General features: G+C 40.3%; 5 protein-coding genes across 8 annotated transcripts in view; 3 read left to right on the top strand and 2 right to left on the bottom strand.

Annotated features, from left to right (window-relative positions):
• The window catches only part of eml5 (EMAP like 5), a 50,275-nt gene extending 46,250 nt beyond the window's left edge, over nt 1-4,025 (top strand). For 3 of the 4 annotated variants that reach the window (XM_005916786.3, XM_005916784.3, XM_005916782.3), the window contains 5 exons: nt 483-645; nt 731-834; nt 918-1,071; nt 2,490-2,590; nt 2,683-3,995. In XM_005916786.3, coding sequence (XP_005916848.1) covers nt 483-645; nt 731-834; nt 918-1,071; nt 2,490-2,590; nt 2,683-2,719 — 559 coding nt within the window. In that variant the 3' untranslated portion in view covers nt 2,720-3,995. Of the gene's footprint in view, nt 1-482; nt 646-730; nt 835-917; nt 1,072-2,489; nt 2,591-2,682 lie in introns of all 4 variants that reach the window. The other variant, XM_005916785.3, reaches the window with a different exon arrangement.
• Nucleotides 4,026-5,345: 1,320 nt separating this feature from the next.
• isca2 (iron-sulfur cluster assembly 2) lies at nt 5,346-7,744 on the bottom strand. Its single transcript, XM_005916781.3, has 4 exons — nt 7,612-7,744; nt 7,235-7,406; nt 6,150-6,265; nt 5,346-6,039 (listed from the first exon to the last, which is right to left on the bottom strand). The coding sequence occupies exons 1-4, from the start codon at nt 7,671-7,673 to the stop codon at nt 5,865-5,867; spliced, it is 525 nt and encodes a 174-aa protein (XP_005916843.1). The 5' UTR covers nt 7,674-7,744; the 3' UTR covers nt 5,346-5,864.
• Nucleotides 7,745-7,906: 162 nt separating this feature from the next.
• On the top strand, nt 7,907-10,500 carry npc2.1 (NPC intracellular cholesterol transporter 2, tandem duplicate 1). Its single transcript, XM_005916780.3, has 5 exons — nt 7,907-8,045; nt 8,277-8,380; nt 9,187-9,294; nt 9,399-9,571; nt 9,963-10,500. The coding sequence occupies exons 2-5, from the start codon at nt 8,302-8,304 to the stop codon at nt 10,044-10,046; spliced, it is 444 nt and encodes a 147-aa protein (XP_005916842.1). The 5' UTR covers nt 7,907-8,045; nt 8,277-8,301; the 3' UTR covers nt 10,047-10,500.
• A 358-nt stretch (nt 10,501-10,858) lies between these two features.
• Nucleotides 10,859-18,838, bottom strand: LOC102306042 (gsk3b interacting protein). The gene is made up of 3 exons (XM_005916778.3): nt 18,571-18,838; nt 14,218-14,463; nt 10,859-14,118 (listed from the first exon to the last, which is right to left on the bottom strand). Exons 2-3 carry the CDS (start codon nt 14,458-14,460, stop codon nt 13,960-13,962), a joined length of 402 nt encoding a protein of 133 aa, XP_005916840.1. The 5' UTR covers nt 14,461-14,463; nt 18,571-18,838; the 3' UTR covers nt 10,859-13,959.
• The window catches only part of LOC102306555 (autophagy-related protein 2 homolog B), an 18,545-nt gene continuing 12,358 nt past the window's right edge, over nt 18,781-24,967 (top strand). Inside the window, exons 1-18 of the mRNA XM_014331947.2 lie at nt 18,781-18,891; nt 19,529-19,935; nt 20,054-20,216; nt 20,347-20,499; nt 20,589-20,691; nt 20,872-21,034; nt 21,115-21,294; nt 21,413-21,509; nt 21,619-21,783; nt 21,905-22,056; nt 22,235-22,346; nt 22,536-22,779; nt 22,873-23,035; nt 23,186-23,278; nt 23,390-23,578; nt 23,777-24,050; nt 24,139-24,247; nt 24,323-24,521. Coding sequence (XP_014187433.1) covers nt 19,774-19,935; nt 20,054-20,216; nt 20,347-20,499; nt 20,589-20,691; nt 20,872-21,034; nt 21,115-21,294; nt 21,413-21,509; nt 21,619-21,783; nt 21,905-22,056; nt 22,235-22,346; nt 22,536-22,779; nt 22,873-23,035; nt 23,186-23,278; nt 23,390-23,578; nt 23,777-24,050; nt 24,139-24,247; nt 24,323-24,521 — 2,721 coding nt within the window. The 5' untranslated portion in view covers nt 18,781-18,891; nt 19,529-19,773. The remainder of the gene's footprint in view (nt 18,892-19,528; nt 19,936-20,053; nt 20,217-20,346; nt 20,500-20,588; nt 20,692-20,871; nt 21,035-21,114; nt 21,295-21,412; nt 21,510-21,618; nt 21,784-21,904; nt 22,057-22,234; nt 22,347-22,535; nt 22,780-22,872; nt 23,036-23,185; nt 23,279-23,389; nt 23,579-23,776; nt 24,051-24,138; nt 24,248-24,322; nt 24,522-24,967) is intronic.

Below are 24,967 nucleotides of genomic sequence, written 5' to 3'. Positions count from 1 at the left end.
TGTGGATCTCAAAGGATTAGGGCTGAAGTCAGCGAGTGCCAGCTGGATATGGATTAAGAGTAAGACATTTGTCTGGGACACATTATGATTTGCACTGTCCAGAGCAAGGTTAACTAAAACGAAACCAAAAACTATAATTAGATGTGAAAAAAGACATTTTAGTTAACCAAAAACTGAAGCCTTGTGAATTAGAAAACTAAAATCAAATATAAGCCTTAGTTTTAGTATCTGTCAAATATTTTCTTACAACTTGCCTCATGAGTCACTGAAAGACACATTTATTGAGACTCTGGATGTCTACAATCGCCACACTATGTGAATAGATTCTATTTTTATTTTATTTTTTATATTTATTGACATTTAATATTTTTTTGATGTGATTTGTCACTGTGATATGTTTAATGAACCATCTAAACTGAAGTATACTCCAACTGTACTGTTAAACAAATCTGAGGAGAATTGTGATTTCATCTCCTTCGCAGGTTCAGTCCGAATTCTCGCTACCTGGCTGTGGGCTCCAATGAGTGCGCCGTTGACTTCTACGACCTGACGCTCGGCCCGCAGCTGAACCGAATCAACAGCTGCAGGGACATCCCCAGCTTCGTGATGCAGATGGACTTTTCTGCCGACAGCAACTACGTCCAGGTGTGGAGGGCTCATTAACTTGTTGCAGGAGAGAGTGAGACGCTGGCGAGCTGATACTTCTCTAACCTGCCATGTCTTTAAACAGATATCCACGGGTGCTTATAAACGACTCGTGTACGAGGTGCCATCTGGGAAGCAGGTCACAGAACAGTCTTATATTGACAGGATCACCTGGGCCACCTGGACAAGGTGAGGGTCACACTAATAAGAGTAACAGAAGGCATCCTTATTTATTTGGAAACTAAGGAAAATGTCACTGTGTGTGTACCCAGTGTCCTTGGGGACGAGGTCGTAGGGATCTGGTCCCGTAACACTGACAAAGCAGACGTCACCTGTGCCTGCGTGTCCCACTCGGGCCTTAACATCGTCACGGGCGATGATTTTGGGATGGTAAAGCTGTTTGACTTTCTCTGTCCAGAGAAATTTGTAAGTATGATTGCATAATTTTATGATTGCGATTGTGTTTGATGTATTGTGTTTTCTACTACCGGCATTTTTCTGGCAGTTTTAGTAACCCCTTGGACATTTTTAGGTATTTTTTTGGTGGTCTGTGCTGCTCATCTTAATTCCAGTCTGTGTCTCCACCGCCCCCTAGTGGCAATAACAAACAAAAAAATAGTAATACATGCAAACCTTAGGTCTGAGGGGATCAGTGAGATAAATGGCCTGAAAGAAGTGCACAGACTCTACTAATACTTGTCAGAACTTGTCAGAACATTTTTCAACAATAAAAACTTTTTATTTGATGCCACAAATCCATGTAAAAGTGACACTTTGCTAGTAGCCTTCAGAGCTGCCTCAGTTCCTGTGGAGGTCACTTGAGTCCAGTGAACTAATTGTAATGTTAAACAAACCAGATATGATATGAGCTCTGTGGCATCGTGCGTTATCCTGCTGGAAGCAGCCATCAGAAGATAATGACACTGTGGTCACAAAGGGATGGACGTGGTCAGCAGCAATACTGCGGCAGGCTGTGGAGTTTAAAAGATTCCCATTTGGTGCTAAGCAGCCCAAAACGTGCCAAGAAAATATCCCCCACACCATTACAGCAGCAGCAGCCTGAACTGTTGATACAGGCAGGGCGGATCCATGCTTTTATGTTGTCTATACTAAATTCTGACCCTACCATCTGACTGTTGGAGCAGAAATCAGGACTCATCAGACCAGGCAACAGTTTTACAATCTCCCATTGTCCTATTTTGGCGATAGAAGCTACCACCAAGTTTGTTTTTCTGTTGATGTGCTGGTTCAGTGTGAAGGTTCAGCGTGTTTTCAGAGATGCTTTTATGCATGTTAGTGAGTTACTGTTAGCTTTCAATCAGTTTGAAGCAGTCTGGCCATTCTCCTCTCACATCAACAAGACATTTCCACCCAGAGAACTGGATATTTTCGTCTTTTCCGACCATTCTGTAATCCCTAGAGATGGATCTGTGAAAACATCCCAGAGAACTAGACATATATATATATATATACTCCTGTCAACGTGTGATTTTATGACATATTTGTAATATGAAGCAGCTGAACAGGTATACCTAATAAAGTGGCCATAGAATTTCTTTTTATAATCATTTGTCAGTTAACTGACAAATTGATCACCTAGAAAAATTAACTTTATATAATTGTAATATATAATATCATTTATTCAAGCCTAATAGACAATTTTGTTTATCAAGTGAGCAGAAATAACAGAAAAATGCAGATTTCGGTAAAACACAATGGCACACCCATTGCTTTGCTATAAGCTTACGCATGTGATCCACGTGTAGATAATATATAAATGTGTTACTGCACTTTAAAAACTATCAGTAGCAGTTTATATAAATACTTTCTGTGTTCTGTTTCAGGCCAAACACAAACGATTCCTGGGCCATTCTGCTCATCTGACAAACGTACGCTTCACAAACGGAGATCGCTTCGTCGTCAGCGCCGGCGGGGACGACAGAAGGTATGACCGAGAATCCAAATTACACCATCGCTTACAAGTGTTTCAGTCTCAGTGTTAAGTGATGCAAGCCTTTTCTTTTATGTCCCTTCCAGCCTCTTTGTGTGGAGGTGTGTCCATGCCCCGCATTGAGGATCACACTGGGATCATCCAACATCAGAAAGTCAGGGGTCAGAAAAAAACAGAAAAGAAAACTAAAGGAGACATTTAAACAACGAGGAGGAGGAGGAGGGACCTGGCAGCTTGTAAATGAGATAAACCGGTGATTCGACTTACTGCCTCAAAACTAGGTGCATGCATATGTGCAAGGCTCATCTTCATCACAGTCCTTGATTGTGAAAACAGGCAGAGGGCATACAGCCCTGCTCTCCTAACATCACATCGTCACTGAGGAAGAAAAGAATAAAACACCTAATATGTGCATATCATTTCAGTGATGCATTATTTCTTTTTTTGAAAAACAAGCTTATCTGTGTACGTGTCCCAAATAGCAGTTTTGCCATGTGGCAGGCCTCTGAAATTGTGTTACTGACAATGCCATTTTTCAAAAAAGGAAACAAACATGTAGCAAACTGAATTAGCCTTAATCTGAGCGTTTAGAAGGGTTTGGATTCTTTTTGTATTGTTTCATTTTATTTATTTATTACCTTTTTTTAATTTATTTTTTTCATCCGTTTATTCTGTTTTTAACTGGTAATTCCAAATCCTGTGGCCTTCCTCCTGAATGTAACATCCACTGTTATGTTCTGGATGTCAGCATGCCAAAGCATACTATGCACTGTACACCTGACCTGCTCACTGTGTCGCCCTGGTGGTTCATTTAAGACGTGATAACGTGGTCGTGCTGTTGACTGGTTGACCTCAACCCCCACCCAACCTACCCCACCCGCCCTCCGCAGTGTTCCCCTCATGTCATATTAACGTCCGTGTTTGAGGATTTGTTTGTGATTTATTAAAGGGTGTGTGCATGGCTTACAGGAAGACAATCTGTCTGAACCAAATTCCTCAGAAAACAAAAAGAACAGCTGTAAATTGAGATCTCGTTGCACTCGTTGCAGTTCCAGTGGTCACTTTTTAGTGTGCTGCTACGATATGTTGTTGTTGCATTTTCATGATTATGAGCGGTGTGATGTTTTTTCAACAGTGCGTTGATGTTTCGTGAAATAAGATATTGCTTAAATGGAATGTTTATCAGAGAATATTAAAAAAAAGTGCAAAAGATTTCCTCCTTGCATTAAGACTAACTACTAAAATAAAGTTGCTGCATATTTTGATTTACATTTCATCAGTGTATATACCATTTGTAGATATTCTTTTTGTATATTTTTGTGAGATGTTTCTTAAATTCCACTTTATTAAAAAAATAATTCAAATAAAACACAATCATGATCTTTGAAACTTGGACTCATCCGTGTTTATTGAGACTGATGATGCTTGAGAATTGCTCAAATATTCCCTAATGCACTTATTTTTAGAAAAATTATATTGCTACAGTTGTTTTGCAGTTGGGTGAATTCTGACAAACCCATCCCTGGTTCAGGTTTTCCTTTCCAAGATGAAGTATCCCAGATCACCTCCCAAGTGCCGGTGATCCAGCTCCACGTGTTGCCATCAAAAAAATTAGTGACAGCAAAAAATTTGAACCACAATGTTCATCGATTTAAGAAGGGCGACCACAAGAAGCTCGGCTTGCATTTTCTGCCCCATGATCTCCTCCCCAGGTACACGTTTGCTCAGATTTATTCGGGACCACAGCTTTTGCCACATTATGAGTTATAAAGTTTCGTTTTTGTTGCACAGTAGGTTGTTTTTTAAAAGTAGCCAAAGCAAGAACTGGCTCCACACCAGCATCATGTAGGAACTTAAAATGTGCTTGGCACTTTGTGAGAACCAGGTTTGAGAATTAGTGCGTCTTGTTGAATTTACACTGTGAAACTCTACTGAACTTTCTTGGTCTCAAACCTGTCCATGCGAAGGTTGGTTCCCAAAAGACAAATAGGAAAAACTGACTGCACTGACACCATGGCAGTAAAAAAAGTTAGATTAGCAAGAAGCTTAAAGATTCCTTTATTTGTGATTGTACTATATACAAGGGTATCTCTCAGTTGTCCTTCATTCTACTGCCTGTGACCTGGAAATCAATTTAGCTTACCATGTTAAATGAGATCTCAGTTCATAACATGGGACTGCAGAAGAGGAGACAGAAGGAGACTTTAACCTCCTAGGACCTGGCATCCACATATGTGGACATCACATTTTGGGACGTCTAGACCAAAATACTTAATTATTTTCTACAAGGGCCTGATAGCCACTTACGAGGACATTATACTGCCACTGTTCTATCAAAATTTGAAACAAATGTCCTCATATGTGGATCTCATTTTTCTCAAAAACAAAAATTAGGTTGAAGAAAATAATCTGGTAATTCTTTGTTTCTACATTCTTTAGGTCCCAATCAACCCAAATAGCAAAGAAAAATTCAAAATGCATGCCATGAAAGAGTTCGGGTCTTAGGAGGTTAAAGGAGGATAACCAGGTGAATCCTAACTGGAATATACAAATTGACAAAAGAAAGAAGAAAGGGGGCCATCGTCTTTGTACTTAAGCCTACCATGGTTGATACCTATGAGCGGCCCAACATAGCAGATTTCCTGGGATCACTGAGACACTTGAAACACCTCCGCTAAGCAAAGGAGGCTTTTCATGGAGCTGTTGTGTTTCACGAGATTGTGAAAGTAACAAATTAAAAACAACAGTGAAAATCTTAAATGTGCTTAATTTATTACATATAAAACAAATATACTTTAGAACTTTATATTTATCGCCTATTTACATATTTTACAAGAACTGAATACTCACATACTTCATGTCAACCTTTTTTAAAATACTGCTAAATATTGACTGTCAGTGAGCATCATTGTCTCCTATCTTGTACACAATTTGAAATAGAATACTGTTTACATCTGTTGTTCATTCAGTTCAAGTCATTTTCACAGCAAAAAAGACAAATTTTAATCTACTAGTTTTCATGTCGAGCTGTTAAAAGTGAAATGAATTATGAGCGGGTCCAATGTGATAAAATGATCTGACTTCTCAGTTTATTAGGTACAGTTATATATATATTAGTTATATATTATTATTATATTAGTTATCTTATGCACTCAAATGAGAAATATCTCTTCATATTTTATCGTTTTGCACATGTGCACCCAATAAACTGTGAAATCAGAGTGCTGCATATTACTGCTGCAGGTGTCGGGGAATGAGTTCGGCAGGATCATAGTTTAACAGAAAAGGAACTGCCACAGGAGCAGCCGTGATCAGCTTGTGGGTTCTTGAGCACTTGGAAGGTGGAGCGAATAAGCTCCTGACTGAAGTCCACCGTGGATCCTTTCACAAATTCCAGGCTCTCCTGGTCCACAATAACGCCAACTCCTCCTTTCTCAAACACTCTGAAATCACAGCAGTGGCACAGCTGATAAAAAGCCCATAAGGAAACAACAACAAGGAACATGTATCACTAGATTATGCAATAAGGAAATCTTGATTCGGGGTTGTTTACCTGTCGTCCTCGTTCTTCTTTCTGTCAACCGAAAACTTGTACTGAAACCCGGAGCAGCCTCCTCCCTCCACATATATTCTCAGGTACTCGCCCTTTTCCGTGATCTCCCCTAGTCTCTGTATTAAATAAGCATATTAGATATAACACATGAAGTACACATACTCATTTATCAAAACAGAGAGTGAATGATAACCAATTTTAGCCAGCTGGGGTCTTCCTGTGTGGAGCATTTTCCCACTAAACAATTTGGAAATAGAATATTTAGCAGAAAGATCAAAATGATAAAAACACTGATATCTATTTCTGAATTAAAAGGCATCATAAGGAATGTGGTGAAAAAGATGTGATTGTCTTTCCTGAGCTGCTGCCACTGCTTTTTGTTCTGGGTATTTGTGTATTTTACATTACATGTGCTGTTGCTGCATTTCTGATATGTTAGGTGTTTGTATGGCTGTTAGCTCATAAAAAGGGTTAGATCTAAAAGCACATGGGAGTTCCTGGTAGAATAAAAGTAAGTTTGAAGGAAGGAAAACATTTTTTTTAATTAAGCCTCTCAATGTGTAAAAAGTGTCTGCAGTTTTCTGATGCTGGTGTTTGAAAGTTTGAGATCAACTGTATCTCGTTGTCCATGAGCTAATTATTGTATACAGTATATTAGTGTGTAGCTCTGTATTCAAACATATGTTCTCTGATTGGTACAGACCTGGAGTTTTTCAGGGTGGGCCTACAACCTTAGCTTTGAAAACTCAAGTTTAAATGCATTTTGATCTGAATAACTTTTCACCTTGATGAACTCTATTGGTAAACTTCAGAATCAGAATCAATCAGAATCAGAATACTTTATTAATCCCGAAGGAAACTTGATTTCTTGATGATTTTTTTTTAAATTGTGTGTGTTTTAGTATTTACAAAAATTAAACACTAGAAAAACTGACAGTGTCATGGCGTCCCCAAACAACAGGGATAAATAAGCTCAGTCTAATTGGTCTCTAAAGGAGTCAAACTCTTAGCCTGAATTATGGTGACTTGGTATTTCAGCTTTTGAGGTTTTAGCAGAAAACAGCAGTTTAAGAGTGTGTCCTAACCTTCACGCATGACTCAGTGAGGTGTACTTCAGATGAACCTGACACCCCTGGCTTCTCCTGGGTGGAGGCGCTGCTGTAGCACCGAAGCCCGGCTACATACAGCGACTGGGAGTTGTGAGGAAGACGGTGTAATTGCTCAGTCACGTTGAGGATGTTTGGGAGAGTGGATGCCCTGCAAAACAACAGATCACACTTGCAGCGTTGCTAACAAGCCTTCTAGCTCGTTAGCATAACGTTACTTATTGGTAGCATTGAAGGCTAACCTGCTAGCTAGCTAGCAGTAGCTACATTTTTTACACAATCAGGACTTTATTAGTTATTACTTTTTTTAGAGAGACGTTTAATATGTCCTGCAATTTGTGAGAAATTAACTTTACCTAGCGAGAGTCAATAATCTTGACTTCGACGCAGATATCATTGCTCCTCTCACGAAGGACATCTTCCATAACAGATGTTGCTAAACCCCGCCCCTACATCGACGTATATTATCGTGCCCATGTTAGCCATTTGATTCGTTGTACTAGCTGCCAATCATGACTCTTTGGGTATTCGATACCTTAGTTATGGCTTGCAGGCATATCTCTTCTCAGCTCTTTGTAGGTGGAGCTTAGAGAGAATTTGTGCGTTTCACGTCTGATGTTTTGATCCTCCAATTACAAGGCAGGAGGCGGGGTATTAAGAAGGGGTTAGGTTCCTGACAGGCTCACCGTCGGGTGGAGGACACGCCAGGAGCCTTTTAAACACGCGCCGCCTCTCGTAGCTGACAGTGCAGGAAGAAAGGTGGTAGCTCTTACGACGTCGTCAGCTAAAGGTATAATTTATAGAGTTTATATCGTGGTTGTCAACAAAAATTATACGTTTTATTTTGCAATTTTACCAATTTTCCATCAAGTTTAAGTAAATGTCGTTGTTATTAAGCTTTGTACTCAGTGCTGTACTAGGGACGTCCGCGGGACGAGCAAACAAGTCATCTGACTCAAACATTGACTGCGGGGACTGAGTTTGTTTTCCTGTGGAGTAAAGATTTTTTTTTGTTCCTTAGGCTCACACACAGCAAAGGGGAAAACATGGACGCCCGGACCAGTTTCATTGTGTTGTGCTTGATTGGATTCAGCTGCGCGGAAACGGTGAAATTTTTAGATTGCGGTAAGTTACGAGTCACGCTGATGGTGATGATTCACTTCTCCATTTAAATGCTAACTAAGAGACTAATTTTAACCCGTGTGATCCGTCGAAACTGTTGAATGTGCGATTAATGCACTTGTTTGTTAAACTTATTGAATCTCTTTAATCGGTTTCGTAGACTAGTTTTCTGTCACTTATAGTCTTGGATATTTTAATTATTTTTGATTTTCGTCCTTCAGTTCAGATTCCAGGATGGGTCTGCATGATTCAGCTTAAGTCATGTGTTTTTGTAATATGAGTGGTATTTGTCAGGAACAAGACTCAAGCAATTCAAAACTGGTATTGGAGTGCAAGTAGATGACTCATAGATGTCTCTAACATGTACCAGTGCTTCCTCATGCTGCTGACAGGAAAGCTGACTGACAGAATTGTGCACTTTGTTTTTTAAGTTCACTATATGCTTTCAAGTTATTCAACCTGTCCTCCTCCACCACGCTTAAACAGAGGTAGCACCGTTCACGCCTAGATCTACATGCACACACATCCCTACATGTCCATAATATAAACAGCCACACAAGCTCTTCTTATATATTGTGAACAACATTTACCACAAAATAGTGAGGCTTTGGTGATCTAACCAGATGCCACCCTGAATATGACCTAGACCTGTATTTGTCTTGCAAAAGCATGAATCTGGTGGTTTAGTTGCACTTTGCGATGAGTTCACTTCAATTTTAAAAAACTGTTTTTTTTTTTTATAAGGCAGAACTGTAAGCATGCACACTATGAAATCCCTCCAATCCTGTTTTGTTTTTGTCTCTCTTCAGGCTCTGTTTCTGGGAAAGTGGTGACGGTTGAAATCACCCCTTGTCCCAGTCAGCCCTGCAAGCTAAAAAGGGGAGACTCCTACACAGTCAATGTGACATTCGCCTCCAGTGAGTGAGCCCCATCTTTTAGAAATGTTTCTCCCAACGTCCAGAATATAAATGCATTTCTTTTACAACTAAAGCTTTAATCACATTGTCATGTTTGCTTCAAGCTGTGCCGAGCCAGGCGAGCACTGCAGTGGTTCACGGCGTCATCGCTGGCGTTCCTATCCCCTTCGCTATTCCGATTGTAGACGGCTGCAAATCTGGAATTGAGTGTCCCATCCAGAATGGGCAGACTTATCACTATGTGGCTACATTACCTGTAAAGGACGAGTATCCAGCTGTAAGTAGTTCATGCCACCCTGGCAACAGTCGTTTGCTCCTCGATACTGGTCATTATCAGTTTCTTTCCTGTCTGCAGGCTGTTGTAATGTGACAAATCTGCATTTAAAGGTCTCTTATGGTTTTATTCTATGGAGATTTAAACAGTAATTGACTCCTTCAGGTCATGGCAAACTGTTAGCTGGGAAAATGTGTGCAAGCATGACTATAGTCTCTAATATTCCATCATGATTTTGTTAATGTGTACGACTAGTTTTGCTTTAAGTTTTCAGCCTGTATCAGTAATTCTGGACTCTGCTCTTGTACCCTTTATTTCTCTTTTCATTGACATCGAACATGCACTCTGTTCACTGGCTACTTTTTTCTTTTTCTTTTTTTTTTTCCCCCTCCAGCTCAAGCTGGTTGTGGAGTGGGAGCTACGAGATGACAACACGAAGGATCTCTTCTGCATCAAGTTTCCAGTTGAGCTTGTGTAACAAACAAGTAAATGCCTCTGAAAGGGAACTAGTTTTGACAAGTGTTCTACTAACATTGAAAGATCTTGTTTTATATCGATCAAACTGATTTTTAAGTGTTCACTAGTTTGCAAGACTTTATCGCACATCTAAAATTCTGCTGAAATTAGAGGCTTTTGTTTCTTCTCCCCACGGTCTTCCTAATAATCAAATTACGAGTTGTGGATGTGTGATTGACCCTGAACTACATTCCACTGCTGTGGAACCATCTTGTCTTACTGGCTGCTGTGTAGTCAGAAGGTACATGCTGTACTGAGCTTTACTATGAATTTTGTAATATTTCTTGTTGACCATGTGCAGCAAGATTTAAGGAAGTGAATTGTTAAAGAAAATTGTAATGAGCTCTAAATGTGTGCCCAAATGGCATTTTCGTTACATGAATGTGTGTTTTCAATAAAACTAACTTTGTCAAACACCTAAGGCCTGTATTTTAATATTCAGGGTATCCTTCCATCATCTGGGTTCACTTACCCGAGCACTGTCACAAAAGCCCAGGATTTACCATAAGTGACTGTAGAAAGCTTGGTTCATATGAAAGGCTTGACACTGGCAGCATCTGACCAATAAGGACTAAAATGTCAACAGCACAACAGCTGATTTCTTTAAAAAAAAAAAAAAAAGGAACATGAAACTTTACTATAGGGGAACTGAGGTTAAACATAAAAGCAAGAAAACGGTAGTATGAGTGTGTAAGAGGAAGAGCTTTGTAGAGTGTTATAGTTGGATGTTCAAGAATTGATTCATATTTCATTAAATTGTTTAACGACTTTCCCTTTTTTTTTTAATTTTATTTTTTTAATATAATGCTCTGAGTTAGAGTAAATATAAAAGTGTTCGCAGTCAAAGTACAAATAAGGCAGCAGGTTTTATAATGTATTGGGACTTTATAGAATTTGTTTTTTGCAGCCAACAGAGGGGGGGACAAAAACCAAAACAACAGCAAGGAATAGTCACAGAAACGCTGACATGACACACTACTGAAAAACTTTCAGCCCTCATAATCTGCACGCAGGCCTGAGGAGGAATCTTCAAGGAATGGTGATGCTGTTTTCTGGCATCATTAGGTGGTGATTTCATACCTGCTGATCGCTATTCTGAGAAACTACCCTGCTCTGCAGAATAAGTTGCCATGGCAAAACAAGAAGTGAGCCAGACTTCTGGATAAGAAAAAAACCTGTTTTGTAGTTCAGGCATCTGGTTACCCGTCGGGGAACTTCCATAACAACTTGTATAATAAAGTTATATAGTCAGACTGGTACGAGGCAATTGCTTTTATTTATTTCCTTTTATTTCTTTTGGCTCAACCTTTTTTGGTGTCATCAGGTCTAATCAGGCAGCTCGGAAAACACATTCTTCAAATGAGGAATGAAACTACACTAATAAAAAACCAATAAGGGGAAGCTCAATCATCACAGTTTAATGCAGTTAAACTTCCGAGATATCAGTCTGTGCAGTAAGGAAATGTAAACTGTTGTGACTCCATTTCACCTGCCTTGGTACAAATGAAAGTGACAAAAGGTGCACTGCCGAGGCAACAAGACCACCTTCAAGAAGGGAGCCAGCCAGTGGCAGCCACAGGTCATCGCTCTCTCCTGATTCCTCTTGACAAATTTTCTAGTTTTGCTTCCCCCCCCCCCATGTCCTTGTCATTGCTGATAACATTAGACCATATCTGCAGCCCTCGCAGGTTACACGTCAAGTTAAGCTTCTCCTGGTTGGCACATTTGGAAGAGTGTGGAAAAGATACCAAGGGACATGCCATTAAATGAAGAGAGCTGGATAGGGCTATAGAAAGGTATTGACTCAACAGTCTGATTTTGACAGTGGTGAAAAACATGTTTGTGAGTATCCTGCTCTGGGTCATTTTGTAGGGCTCTGGCAGAGCTTCTGTTCAACCTCACTCAAAGGAGCAGATGCTGCTCCTGCTGCTGGGCTGATGCCCATCCAGGGGAGACTCTCCTTGTGTCTCCTTGTATCTTCTCCCCATATTACCCTGTGCAACTCCATAATTAACCTTTGTGTGTGAAGAGAATTTTCGATTTACAAGAACCAATTGGAGCATGTTATATAGATAACACAGGCTCTGATAGCTGTAATAAAATGTTATGTTCAGCAGTATTGAACGCTGCACTGAGTTCCTCTCCACCTTACGAGTTATTTGCTTTAAGGTGCGTGTTTCTGAGTTTTACCAGGGATTCAAGTACTTCTGATTTGGGCCTTTTTCAGAGAAGCTACAGTATCCAGAGTCGTACACAGTGAAGTTGTAATACTATTAACAAGATAATCAATGTTGTTTTACTGTTCTGTTTTTGAAACAGAAAATTAAACCATCTTTTTGAGTGGTTGGATGTTTTTAATTGGATCTATAAAAAAATGACTGCCCGGATAAAGGTTTTTATGCTGGCTTTAAAACTGAAAACCATGACAAGGCAGAGATGTGCGAAGTTTCCCACTAGCTCCTTGGGAATTACCTTGTTGGTGCAAAAACCCTCACTCATGTCTGGCAAAGCAAATTATGTGTTTTTCTGACAGGCTGTAAGTAACAAAGTCCATAAAGATACAATTTAAATTTGGTTCTTTGCCAATGTCTGTTGGGGTAGTTAGTTGCCTTTTTATGGTTGAATGACTCATGCGTAAAAGAATAAATAATTTTAAATAATCCCTCTGAAAATGGTCAAGTAAAAGGACCAGATTAAAAATGAGGGGAAAAAGCAGCCAATGTAAAGAAAAACTTGCCTGGAGCCTTGAGAACTATTGTACAAGACCACTTTAAAAAAAGGAAGAAAGTCTGTCTCCTTGGAAGCACAGTATAAAGAAGAAAGGGGTGACTCAAGAGTTTTGCACAGTTCTATTGTAAAATAAATGTAAAAATAGAAAAAACTAAATCTATAAACTGCTGGTCATGAGACAAACTCAAAAACTGCATACTTCAGAAATTTTATTGGTCTGAACAAAGGCCAGAAGCAAGGAATGACAGTATGAATGCACAGATGTAAAGAGTCTGTAGATTTGATAATACTGATGAAGAAGTTTAACCAGGTCACATGCAGAGAAAACCAGCGTTTTAAAGCAGCTCTGGAAATCCTCGCTGAGCGTTAACACAGGCTGTGCAGTTTGATAAAAAGACCAAAAGGTTTGAACAGCGAAATATCTTCAAGCCTTTCACTTTTACAGCTAAGTCTGAAATGCAATGAATTGTGCAGTATGCAAGAAAAACCCCCAAAGCAGAATAATAAAACACAACTTGATGAGTTAGTAGATACTCAAATTACAATGTAGTTAGAGCTGTTAAAATAAGTGCTGTCCCTGACCTAGTTAGATATATATATATATATGGAAAATGAGATTAAGGCAGTATATGCTTGGAACAAAAACAGTTTCAGCACTTTCACAGCTGAATAAAAGCTAGTTGAGCATATCTGAGCATCAGGTCACAGGTTTAGTGCAAGCAGGGCACGGGGGGTAAACAGGACCGGTATTAACGTAGCTCGCTGCTTCTGTCTCTTGACATTTCAAAGGACCACAAACTTTGCAGAATTCTTAAACAATGTGTGGCGTTACAGATTTTTTGAAAACACAAAAGCTGCAGTCTTTCCACAGTAAAGTCAACAACACTATCGCCACAGAGCCCTATACAGCCAGCCCATACCAGCCACTAAACCTAAGGAAATAACATGAAGTAATTCAATGGCATGAAACTTAGAACAAAAGCAGTCGTAGTTGGGTATCCCTTATTGAATGGGAGCTAAGCAGTTGGATATCACATAACCGGATAAAGTATATGAACAAACTTAGTGTTGGCTCATACTCAAACACTGCCGTCATCATCAACCCCCGTGTCACGTGTACAATGTATGCAGCATCTTGGTCCTTTTCATTGTCCGTTTTGTTTCAGCCTCTCCAGCCGCTGGAGCAAAGCATTCCCAAAGGCTTCTCTGTAACCCGGACTGAGCGTGTCTAGGAGCGAGTAAACAGTCTCGTGATACTGAGTCGTCAAATTCTCGTCCACTTGATCAAATGCGTAGCCCACCACCTGTTTGGGAAGAAATCAGTGATTTACTGTAAAACCTCTGCACGGGTTGGAGTCTTAAAAGTGAACGCACGTGGGTAACGTGTCACTGCATCGTCTCACCCTCAGCCCAGCCTCGGTGAGCTCCAGACAGTAACGGTTTCCCTCTCTTGTTTCCACATTTATGTAGGCCACGTCGGACGCGCTGTTGAGACTTTGTGACACGTGCATTTCAGACACAGCAAAGAGGACGTCGTTGACCACTGCTTCAGCCTCTAGTCTCATGTCCTTGACATCTCCGAGCTCAACAGACTCTTCATCAAAAGCAGAGACCATGGACTCCTCAGCCTGGCAGTCTACCTCCATCCCCTATAACACGTTAAAACAACAGCATTGGTTGATTCAAGTGTGATGGGCATAAAAATTGAAAAATGGTGGTTTTTAGAGGTTACATTCAAGATTTTTGAGAAGATTAATTAGTTTCAGACTATGCTAACAAAAAGACATTTAAAAAAAAAGACATTGAATAAAATCAGAATTCTAGAATTAATCATTTGATATCATTGTGAATTGAATATCTTAAGGGCCTAACCTAAACTGCTAACCAAGATTTTGACCCGTGAGGATCTCTTTTGCATTTCAAAATACCAGAATAGTTTAATTTAACAAAAAGAAAAAAACTAAACAATCATAATGAACAAAGGAAAAAAAGGCTTTAAAAAAGGAAACGGGATGCTAATTTATAAACAAAAATTCCAGTCACATAAATGGGATGAAATATGCAGTGAAGCATAAACTCAAACTCACGGAGAGAAGTCAAAACGCCCAAGGTATCCGAAATATCTTCTGAAGTAAATGAGGTACACAAACTGGGACTCACTGGTCACGTCCAAAATTAGATACATAGTTCACCAAAAATGTTGTAAAAGGGACAAAGTTTGCATTGCTCAGGTGAATTCCAGCAGGTTTTGAAGGATTAGCTAGTAAACGTCTATTATTAATTTTTTTGACAGCAGCAATTAAACGCATCATGATTATAAAGTTAAAACTAGATCTGCCAACATACCATATGGGGAATCTATCTGATCAAAAAATAACCTTAAGATCCTAGAAAGATTTATTTATCTAATGATAGAGCCATATTTCTATGATATTTAAACAATGAAGCCAGTATGTGCCAAATCTGTGTTTAGCTGTTAGCATGCAACCTTCATTTCACGTATCCGTCTCTGTGCTTTGGCCCCCAGTTTTTGTGTCTTTATCTGATTATTAAAAACAGTCTGTCATTGGTGGAATCTGTACAAGCTGCTTAGGTGTTAATAAAAAATTAAGTTCTAAAGAAAAACAACCTCTTTATACAGGATATGACTAAACCAAAGCCAAGCCTGATCATGAGCTGGTGGATGTTAAAAGGTTAAGAGATGCCTAGTCTTAAAATTCAGTTTGGTTGGTTTTAGACTTTAAGACTTTTTTAGGAAACACAAAGCTGACCATCCACCCATTTTCTTCTACTTATCCAACTCAGGGTCACAATGGGACTGGGGCATGTCCCTGCATAGGGTGAGAGGCAGGTTACACCCCGGACAGGTCACCAGGGCTACAGACAAAAACACATCTGTGTGTGTCACATCTGATCTTCCTGTGACAGTGTATCTCACCATGTCTAAAGCAGAAGTGAAACATGAGGATCTGACGTGTTTGTTTAAAAAAAAATGCAAAGTAGACTATTTTGAATATTTAGCATCCTGTAGGAGCTGACTGTGTGACTAAAGGTTAAACCTGTATTTTTTGGAGCAACCACTGGACAATTTTAAATGTTTGCTTCACTTCCAGAGTTCAATACAGCTCCTCTGAGAAGGAAAACATTGCACCAGACACGTATCTGAAGGGGATTTCTCAATCTGTTGTCAGCTGAGGGAACTTTAAAACACTCCCTCGACACAAGAATGGTTGTGTTGCTCCCGGCAACACAAAACAGCAAATTTTGATTGATGGTGGTGTCAGTGTTTCCCAGTGCTCAACTGGACAGATTTACAAACTTTTACAGGCTTTTATTTTAATTTTCAAATTTGACTGAAAGCTGATACCGTACCATACGAATCAGTAAAAACTACTCAACGTATCACGTGTTCGACTTGCTCCGTGGCAACAGGTATTTGTTGCGCAAGTTCGGTTTTGTCACACCACGTTTACGTCAAGCTGCATAACATTAGACGCTTTTTTTCCTGCATATCTTGCTGTCTCGTGGTTCCTAACTGGTTTTTCATCATTCACACGGGTGGCTTGATGCCTGTATGGAAAGCAGCCTTGACCTAATCCATACCTTCGATGTTAAAAACACAGAGAATGATTTTTATGGGATGAGAAAGTAGAATAATGGACATTAAATACCATTCTTGAACCAGGAAGAGTACAGTTTTTTAGTTTTCTGCTAACCAAAATGTTTTAAGACTAGGTTTTTGGCAAAATATCTTATAAACCTTAGATTATAAGGTTTATCCACCAAACCACTGAGGTAGTAAAAATGCTAGTGATTAAAAATTATTGGAATAAATTCTAATTGTGTACAAACAAATTAGTGTATAGTCCTATTTGCTTATAAAAAAAATGTCTACAGATGTCTACAGCCACTCCTCATTTTTCAACAGTTTGCCAGAAAAATGGGAAGGTGGAGTGATTAATTGAAACATGTGCAAAGACACATGGAAATGCAGTATATAAGGTGAAAAGAAGTTTGAAAGTCAATATTTTTTTGTAATTTCTTTAAGTAGTAGAACAGGCTTCTTAAAGGGCATTTAAAGATTTTCTCTCTATGTTGGCTGCCTTTTGTTCTACTCTCTGTCGAGATGATCCCAAAATGCTTCAATTATGTTGAGGTCCTCTCTGGGGAGGCCAATCCTTCACTGACAGTCTTGTAATCGTATGTTTTTCTATTCAGGTACGCTTTTACTTCATTGGCAGTGTGTTTGGGATCACTGCCATGCTAAAAAAAATGAATCTGTTAAAAAGCTAGTAGACCAAAATCTGCAAGTACTTTTCTGTGTTCATAATTTCATGTATTTTGACAAGATCCACAACACCACTGGCTGAAATGCACCCCCCAAACCATGACAGAGCCTCCACAGTGTTTCACAGATGGCTGTAGATACTCACTGCTGTCCTTCTCTGATTTAAACTATCATACCTCAGCAGTTTTCACTGTTTGCCTTCCTTAAGAATGGCCTCTCGACAGCCACACTTCCACTGAGATAATTTCTGATGACTATGTGTTTTCCTGACAGACTGCTAGCAGCAAAGAGCCTCAAGATACAATTTAAAATTGGTTCTTTGCCAAGTCATTTGTTACATGCAGCCAGTTATGTCTGCTCTTTAGTTAGTTCATACCTTGAATTATGTGCATTATTATGGTTGAATGATTTCAGAGTCAGTGTGAAATGGTTTAGTAAAGAAAGAAAGAAAGAAAGAAAGAAAGAAAGAAAGAAAGAAAGAAAGAGCAGCCAAGTGTCAAAAGAAAAATCTGCCTGCAGGCTGAAGATTTTTTGTTCAAGACCACTTTAAAAAAGGAAGAAGGTCTGTCTCCTTGGAATCAAAATATGAGAAAATGAGGGTGACACACGACTTTTGCACACTACTGTAATATAATTAATGTAAAAATAGCATAACATAGAAAAGATCAAATACAAAGAACTTAGAAATTTAAGTGGTGGTCATGAGACATACTCGAAAACTGCTTACTTCAGAAATTGTATTGGTCGGAACAAAGGCCAGCAGCAAGGAATGACAGTATGCATGCACCACAAAGACTTTTAGAAAGCCTGGAAAACTGTTGCTCAAGAAAACTTTAGAGAAACACAGAAAACTCTGAATAAAAAGAATCTGAATGAATGCCAACGGAGACATGCCAAACTGTGTTTCATTGTTATTGTAACAGTTACAATAAAGATCTATTCTATTCTTTTGCATTAAATATAAGTCACTGTTTAAAGCGAAAGCACCAACATAAAAGCAAAAAAATAAAACAAAACGTGCACCATCAGCATCTTGTCCTGTTATATAGCCATTATAAAGCGTTCTACTTTCCATTATATGATAATTACTGTTGCACCACAGTGTGTGGTATTTGATTGTAGTAATAAAAGCAATGTAACAGCGACATCTCGAGGACTGTGAGTAACCTTACCTTATTGCTAGCTGTGCTCTGTCCACAAACAAACATCATAGTCAGTGGTAATGAATAAGTGTGCGAATTTAAAGCAGCTATTATAAATAAAGTCCGATCAGCTGTGGCTAATTTAAACAGCTAACAGTTGCTACGTTTTGGGGGAAACTCGTAACTGAACCACTGCCCGCCATACCATACTTCTGCCACTTTCTTTAAAATTATACAGCGAGTTCTAGCTTAGACCCTAACTGATGGGTTTACTCAGATCACGAAAAAAAAAATATTTCTAACTAAAGTGCGTTTATTTTTCTCACCTCCTCGCAAGCGGTGTTCTTCCGGCTTGTGGAAGCTTCCAGCTCTCCGTGGGCAGGACAGTCCAATCAGCGCCACCTCACGTTAAGCTGCTATCTTTTGTTAGTCTAATTTATTCACAGCCAGATAAAAGCACATAGACCGACGCTGTCTTTCTTTTTTCAGCGTATTATATTTATGTTAAAGTATATTAAACCTTGGCCCACTAAGTGCCCGGTGGACTACACAGCTCCGCCATGTTATGACATCACTGCCTAATCCCACCCCTGTGCGTGTAGTTGGTGCGGAGTCATGAAAGTGTTTGTAAACAACTCAGTCAGAAGGTAACTTAACAGCTCTACTAATATCCTCAATTTTTTTAAATTATCCCACGCGTGACTGCTTATAGAATCAGTGTGTATTTAAGCAGCGCTTTGGTCAGTTTGCATCTGACGTGTGAGGGTAGATATCTTTAGTTAGTGTTGGGTTTTAGGGTTAGCACCCATGCTAAATGCCAAGCTTGACGTTAGCCGGCAATGCTAATGCTGCCTCACTCTTCCCACAGAGGGGGTAAGCTAGCTAACGTCATATTTGCTAGCCCGCTAGTTAGCTCAATGACTTGCCTTTGTCTTGCCGACAATAAAAGCGCAGTTCCTGCCGTTGCGTGACAGCTTTGTGTAGGTTAATATAGCCATGGGTAAATGTGTGCCATCAAGTTTGTGACATGCTGACAGGTATTTCCAAGGCCTGCACCGGCTTTAAACGGGGTCAGCGTACGCTTAAACAAAAAAAAAATCGACAGTCTAGATTGCACTACATTACAACGCTCATTGCTGCTAGCAAGCAATTTAAAACTACCTTAAACTAAAGCATTAGCATTAATTTAACTTGCTGTTTTCGAGTATTTTATGTTAAGTCACTTGTTGTGTCAAGTGTCAAATTACACAGGGGGGTGGCACCATTTGCATGTTTTTCCTGCAGGCGTAGCAAACTGGAGTCGGACCAATCCCCATACACATCTCCGAGTGTCATCACATCCTCCCAAGTTTACCAGATTGGGGGTGATGAAGGATGTTTGAGGTCACGCTTTCTCGACGGGTCAACGGGATGACACAGCTGTAACGTCACTGACTAATTTGTAGCTGTTGAAGCAGCTGTAGGATTGCACGTGCAGAGCATCAGGGCGCCTTACACTACCTGTGTGTTGTTCACCTGCTGAAGTTAAGATGCCTTGGCCTTTTTCTGAGTCCATTAAAAAGAGGGCCTGCAGGTACCTCCTGCATCGGTACCTGGGCAACTTTCTGCAGGAGAAGCTTAGTCTGGATCAACTCAGTCTAGACCTTTATCAAGGCACTGGGTCTCTTGCACAGGTTCCACTGGATACATGGGTATGTGTAGTGCATTGCTGAAAATACGCCAGATTAAATTATCAGTTAAATAAACCAAGAGGTCCTCTAATGTTTTTTTTTATTATTTTTTTTTAAAAATTTAAATTTTGTTCCTCAGTCACTCAATGAGCTACTGGAGACTGCAGATGCTCCTTTTGAGGTAATCACTGGGTTCATCCAGACCATCTCTCTGACAGTCCCTTGGGCAGCACTGCTGCAGGAGAACTGTGCCCTAGAAATCAAGGGTTTGGAGATGGTTCTCAGACCAAGACCAAGAGTGGGTAAGGATATATATATATATTTGTCCCTCTACAACACCTGAGAAAAAGCTTAAAATTAGTAAAAGTAAACAGTTTTATTTTATACATATGAGTAGACAAGTAAGGTATTCACTGCTGGTTATACTTCCAGCATCTGGCGTTGAACCCATGTACTGGTCCAGTTTCATGACAAGCAGCATGCAGCTTGCTAAAGAATGCCTGAGCCAGAAACTAACCGATGATATGGGAGAGAGCTTCCAGCCATTTGAAGGACTGGAGAAGTTTGCAGAGACAATAGAAACAGGTAAATTGCTTTTGTGTTTTTTGGCATTCAGCAGGTTTACCTCACAAATACTGTGTAAAGCAATGTCTTTTAAATTTCTTCTCTCACAGTTCTGCGAAGAGTCAAAGTGACATTTTTGGACAGTGTTTTTAGAGTCGAACACATTCCAGAAAATTCTAAAACTGGAATCGCTCTTGAGATTCGAATCAAAAAGTAAGTTTTTGACAGTCAGTGGCACCTCAGTTTCCACAATAAGATAATATACTTCAAATTGGTGTATATATGGTCAAAGATTTGAACACATTGAGCATGGGGAGGTACTGGTGCTGATGTTTAGTGAGAAGTTTGTATTTTAATACTTGAGCTCCCCTGACAAATACCGTCTCTCTTCAGGATTGTGTACTGCGATGAAACAGGTGAGGAGAGTTCAAGTGTCAATGTGCATCAGCCAACCACGTTTGCACATAAAAACGTGCAGATGGAGGGAATTACTGTATTCTGGGACGAGTTCTCTGATGCGTCTCGCGCTGCTTGTAAATCGTCACCTACTCCATCGGTTAGTGTAGCAAATTTCACATTGTAAGAGTTGTATATATGTATGTGGCCTTTTTAATCAAGTCTTTCTGTATTTTGCAGGAAACTGAGCCAAAACTCTCACCTAGCTGGAATCCAAAAATAATATGCGAGCCGCATCCCCAGTTCACAGAGCCTGTATCCTCTTCAGCGCCTTTTGAACCTGTGCAGGTTGGCAGCCTCTGTGGCAAAATTGAGTTGTCCCTCACTCTCAAAAATAACCTAGCGATGCCTGGTGCAAAGGTAAATTATCTATTTTTGAATCACAAAGATTTACGAGGAAAACAATTTCCCACGTTGTTTATCCAGTATCAGACTTTTGGGGTAATATTCACAAAATTTTGCCAACTTTTCTTCTCAGCTGGATGTTGTTGGACAGATCGATACACTGATTATTCTGCTTTCCCCACGGCAAGTTCACCTTCTTTTGGACTTATTTGGAGCCTTCTCTGGTGGAGGTGAGAACCACTCTCTTTCGAGATGATGGAGAACTTTGGGACCAGATGGGGTCTTACGGGGTTATTTAGAAATTGTGAATGTAAGTGTATTTCTAACTCTTCATTTAAGGTGCACAGGAATGGACTAAGGATAGGAAAAATCGCCCAATACAGCAGGAGGATGAGTATCGCCTCCATATGGAACTGAACCGGTGCCTAAAGAAGGATACTGCCGTCCCAGGAGCAGATCCTGACCTCTTTGAAAGCCAAACAACCAGAACTGTGTCGAGTCGAGGTTGAGTTGAAGCACCATCCTGTAATGTCTACATTTTCTTTGATTTTGGTGATTGATTAGCTCTTTTGATGAATATTTTTCTGTTTTTTTTGTTTTGTTTTGTTTTGTTTTGCTAATGTAGACGACGTGTTTTTCTCCATGGCTGACATGGACATGTCTCATAGCTTGTCATCCCTGCCTCCTCTGGGTGAACCACCCACTGTTGATTTGGACTTGTCACTCACCAGTAACTACTCTGCCTCACCAGGAGAATCTCCCTCTGGAAATGCAACAGTAAGCCTTCATTTGTGTGATCATGCTTACAGAAACGTTCAATATGGTTTAAATCAGGTGAGATTAAGGACTCTGAATGGTCTGGAAACTCAGTAGTTAGTGATCTCATACAGGAAAAATGAGTTATACAAATAAATATTTTGAATAGTAGTGTTTCATTTTCATCTGCGTTTTGTAGGCTCTGTGGGACGAATATATGGACGTACCACGACAAAGAGAGAAGCAGACTTGTGAAACTCCCCTCCAGTCACGGGATTCGCACCTGCCTCAGAAACTGTTGAGGCAAACTTGTAAGCACTACAGTAAATTAATAGATACATAAACATATATTATGCACTCACCCTCAGTTTATCCAGTGTGTGAAACGAACAGGTTATGTTCAATCAAAAGACTTATGCTGAAATATTCCCAAGATCAGTTCCCCCTTTGTGTTCATGTACATGGTTGTAGCTGGACATTATTTGCTGTTTGTGTTTCAGCCCATTCGTCCAAAACCCACAGTGATGAGTCAAGGCCAGAGTTAGTGCTGAGGTTGACACTGGGCAGTTTGGCTGTCTCAGTCCTCCACATTGACCCGCTGCCGCCACCACATGCTGCTCCCAGTCCTCTTGGCCCCATGGCTGCACACTTCTTCAGCATGGTGGGCCCAGGACAGCTTGAGCCAGCCGCTTTCCTTCAGTCTCGGGCGGTGTTTAATCAGGCTTGTCCTCATGACCACCTCAGGTGCACTTCTAATTTTAACTAATTCCTGTATTCTGAAGGAATGAGCATGTGAATGAATCAGATCACCTGAATCACCTGGGCTTATGTTTGCAGGTTTGTAGGCCAGGGTCTGAAGTTAAACTATGATCACTGGCAGGGATCCAACTTAAGGACTTTTAGCACTGACATTACCCTGAACCAGATGGAGTTTCTAGAGTGTCTGTTCACCTCTGAGGCTGTTATTGGTGGCTCGCAAAAAGGAGTTCAATATACTGAGGTGAGACCTTCAAGCCTAAGCTTCGTACATCTCTCACTGCATAACGCTTTGGATGTTTGAACACTGCGTATATGTATTTATACAGAACACTTGAAAGGTGCAGCTGTCTTGACATTAGTGTTTCACTTTAGTTTTTCTCTCACACCTCAGCTGCTGACATTTGACACCAAAGCCAGTGCTGATGCGCCGCTTACCACCTGCCTTCACCTGCTTTACAAACAGGCTGAGCGCAGAGGTCCTCAGGTAACTGCATCCGTTAGCTCAATATGAAACTACAACACTCTAACAATCAAATGCCGTTCCTCCACAATGAGTGTCTGGCCTCTACTTTTAACCCTTTGCCTCGCTGTGCAGGGCGGCCAGGTGCGTCTCAGCACCATTCCCAGGAAAGCTGAGATCCAGGTGGAGCTGGGTCCTGTGCACTCTGAGCTGGACATCAGTATTGTAGACCGCCTAAACTCACTACTGCAGCCTCAGAAACTAGCAACCACAGAGGCGATGGCCTCCCACATGTATACATCTTACAATAAACCTGTCAGCTTGGTAAGTGTGGTCCATCATGTAAGCCTATGCTTTTTGTGTATATGTTCTGACATTGAGGTTTTAGTGTAGGCACAAACTGCTTTTCTCCTACAAAAAACAAACAGTAAGTCAATACATAGAAAATTCACAATTCTTTGTACTTTGCATATATGAAAGTCATCTAATCTACATCTTTGGCTTTCTTCATAAATTTCACAGCACAAAGCTTTTACAGAGGTTTTCCTTGATGACAGCCATACTCCTGCCAACTGTCATGTGTCACTGACAATTAATGCACCAGTGCTGGGCATTGCTGTGCGCTTCCCCATCCCTGATCTGCGTTCAGATCAAGAGAGGGGCCCTTGGTTCAAGAAGTCGCTACAGAAAGAAACGCTGTACTTGGAGCTGGAAGAGCTGGAATTGAAAACCGAATTCATGGGTGGCAATTCACCTGACCAAACCAAAATGGAGCTCACTTTTAAGGAACTCACTGGTGTGTCAAGATTTCAAAAGCTCCTCTGAAGATTTAATTGTCTGTTGACTTGGACTTTAATTGTTTTTACTTTTACCCGTTTGCACAGGGAGGTTCCAGGAAGAGGACGATCAAACAGCTGCCCGGTTCCTCAGAGTGTCACACACGATGGATGGAGACATGACAACATCTGAAAGTGCAAAATTTGATTGGCCAAGGTAAGATCGCATAACCAACCAGTATACATATCTCTTTGTTTAGCAGTGTCAGTAATACTACATTTTTCTGGGCAGGGTTGTGCTCAAGATGAACCCAACTGCAGTCCACTCCATCCTTGAGCGTGTGACAGCTGAAGATGAGGGGGCTGAGGACCATTCTCTTGAAGAAGAGGAGGAGGAAGGGGCTGCTCATTCACTGAAGGATGTATGTGACTTTGGGAAGCCAGAGCCATCACCCTTTTCTTCACGTAGGGTTATGTATGAGAATGAAGAGGTAGGTTATGGGTCAACAATGTCCAGTTAACCTATTCTTGGTACGACTGTCTCTGTGATTTTAACTGTTCATACTGTAGCATCTTAAATCTGCATTGTAGCCCCTGCACCTGAAAACTACAGTGAATAATTACCAGACAACCTCACACTAAACGGCTGCTTTCTGACGCTTCTGCAGAAAGCTGAACGTTTCTCAGCTCACATCTGTCTTTAAGATTTATATCTCCAGATATTTGTTTGACACACATGTTATCTGGAGGACATTCCTAATCTGACTTAGTTTAATGTAATGTGGAAACTGAAAGCTTGTGACACATGTGTATGCCGGAAAGACTCAATTATATCAGACGAGCTATAACCAGTGGGAAAACCCATTGTGTATTCATAGATTGTGGAACATTGTATCAGAGTTTCCACAGTCATTAGTCACATATATATATATATATA

This window comes from Haplochromis burtoni, unplaced genomic scaffold (genome assembly GCF_018398535.1).
Source record: "Haplochromis burtoni strain Fernald_Lab_line unplaced genomic scaffold, NCSU_Asbu1 Contig_16, whole genome shotgun sequence".
Taxonomy (NCBI): Eukaryota; Metazoa; Chordata; class Actinopteri; order Cichliformes; family Cichlidae; genus Haplochromis; species Haplochromis burtoni.
Note: the sequence above shows the minus strand (reverse complement) of the source record. Positions and strands in the feature narration are given on the sequence as shown.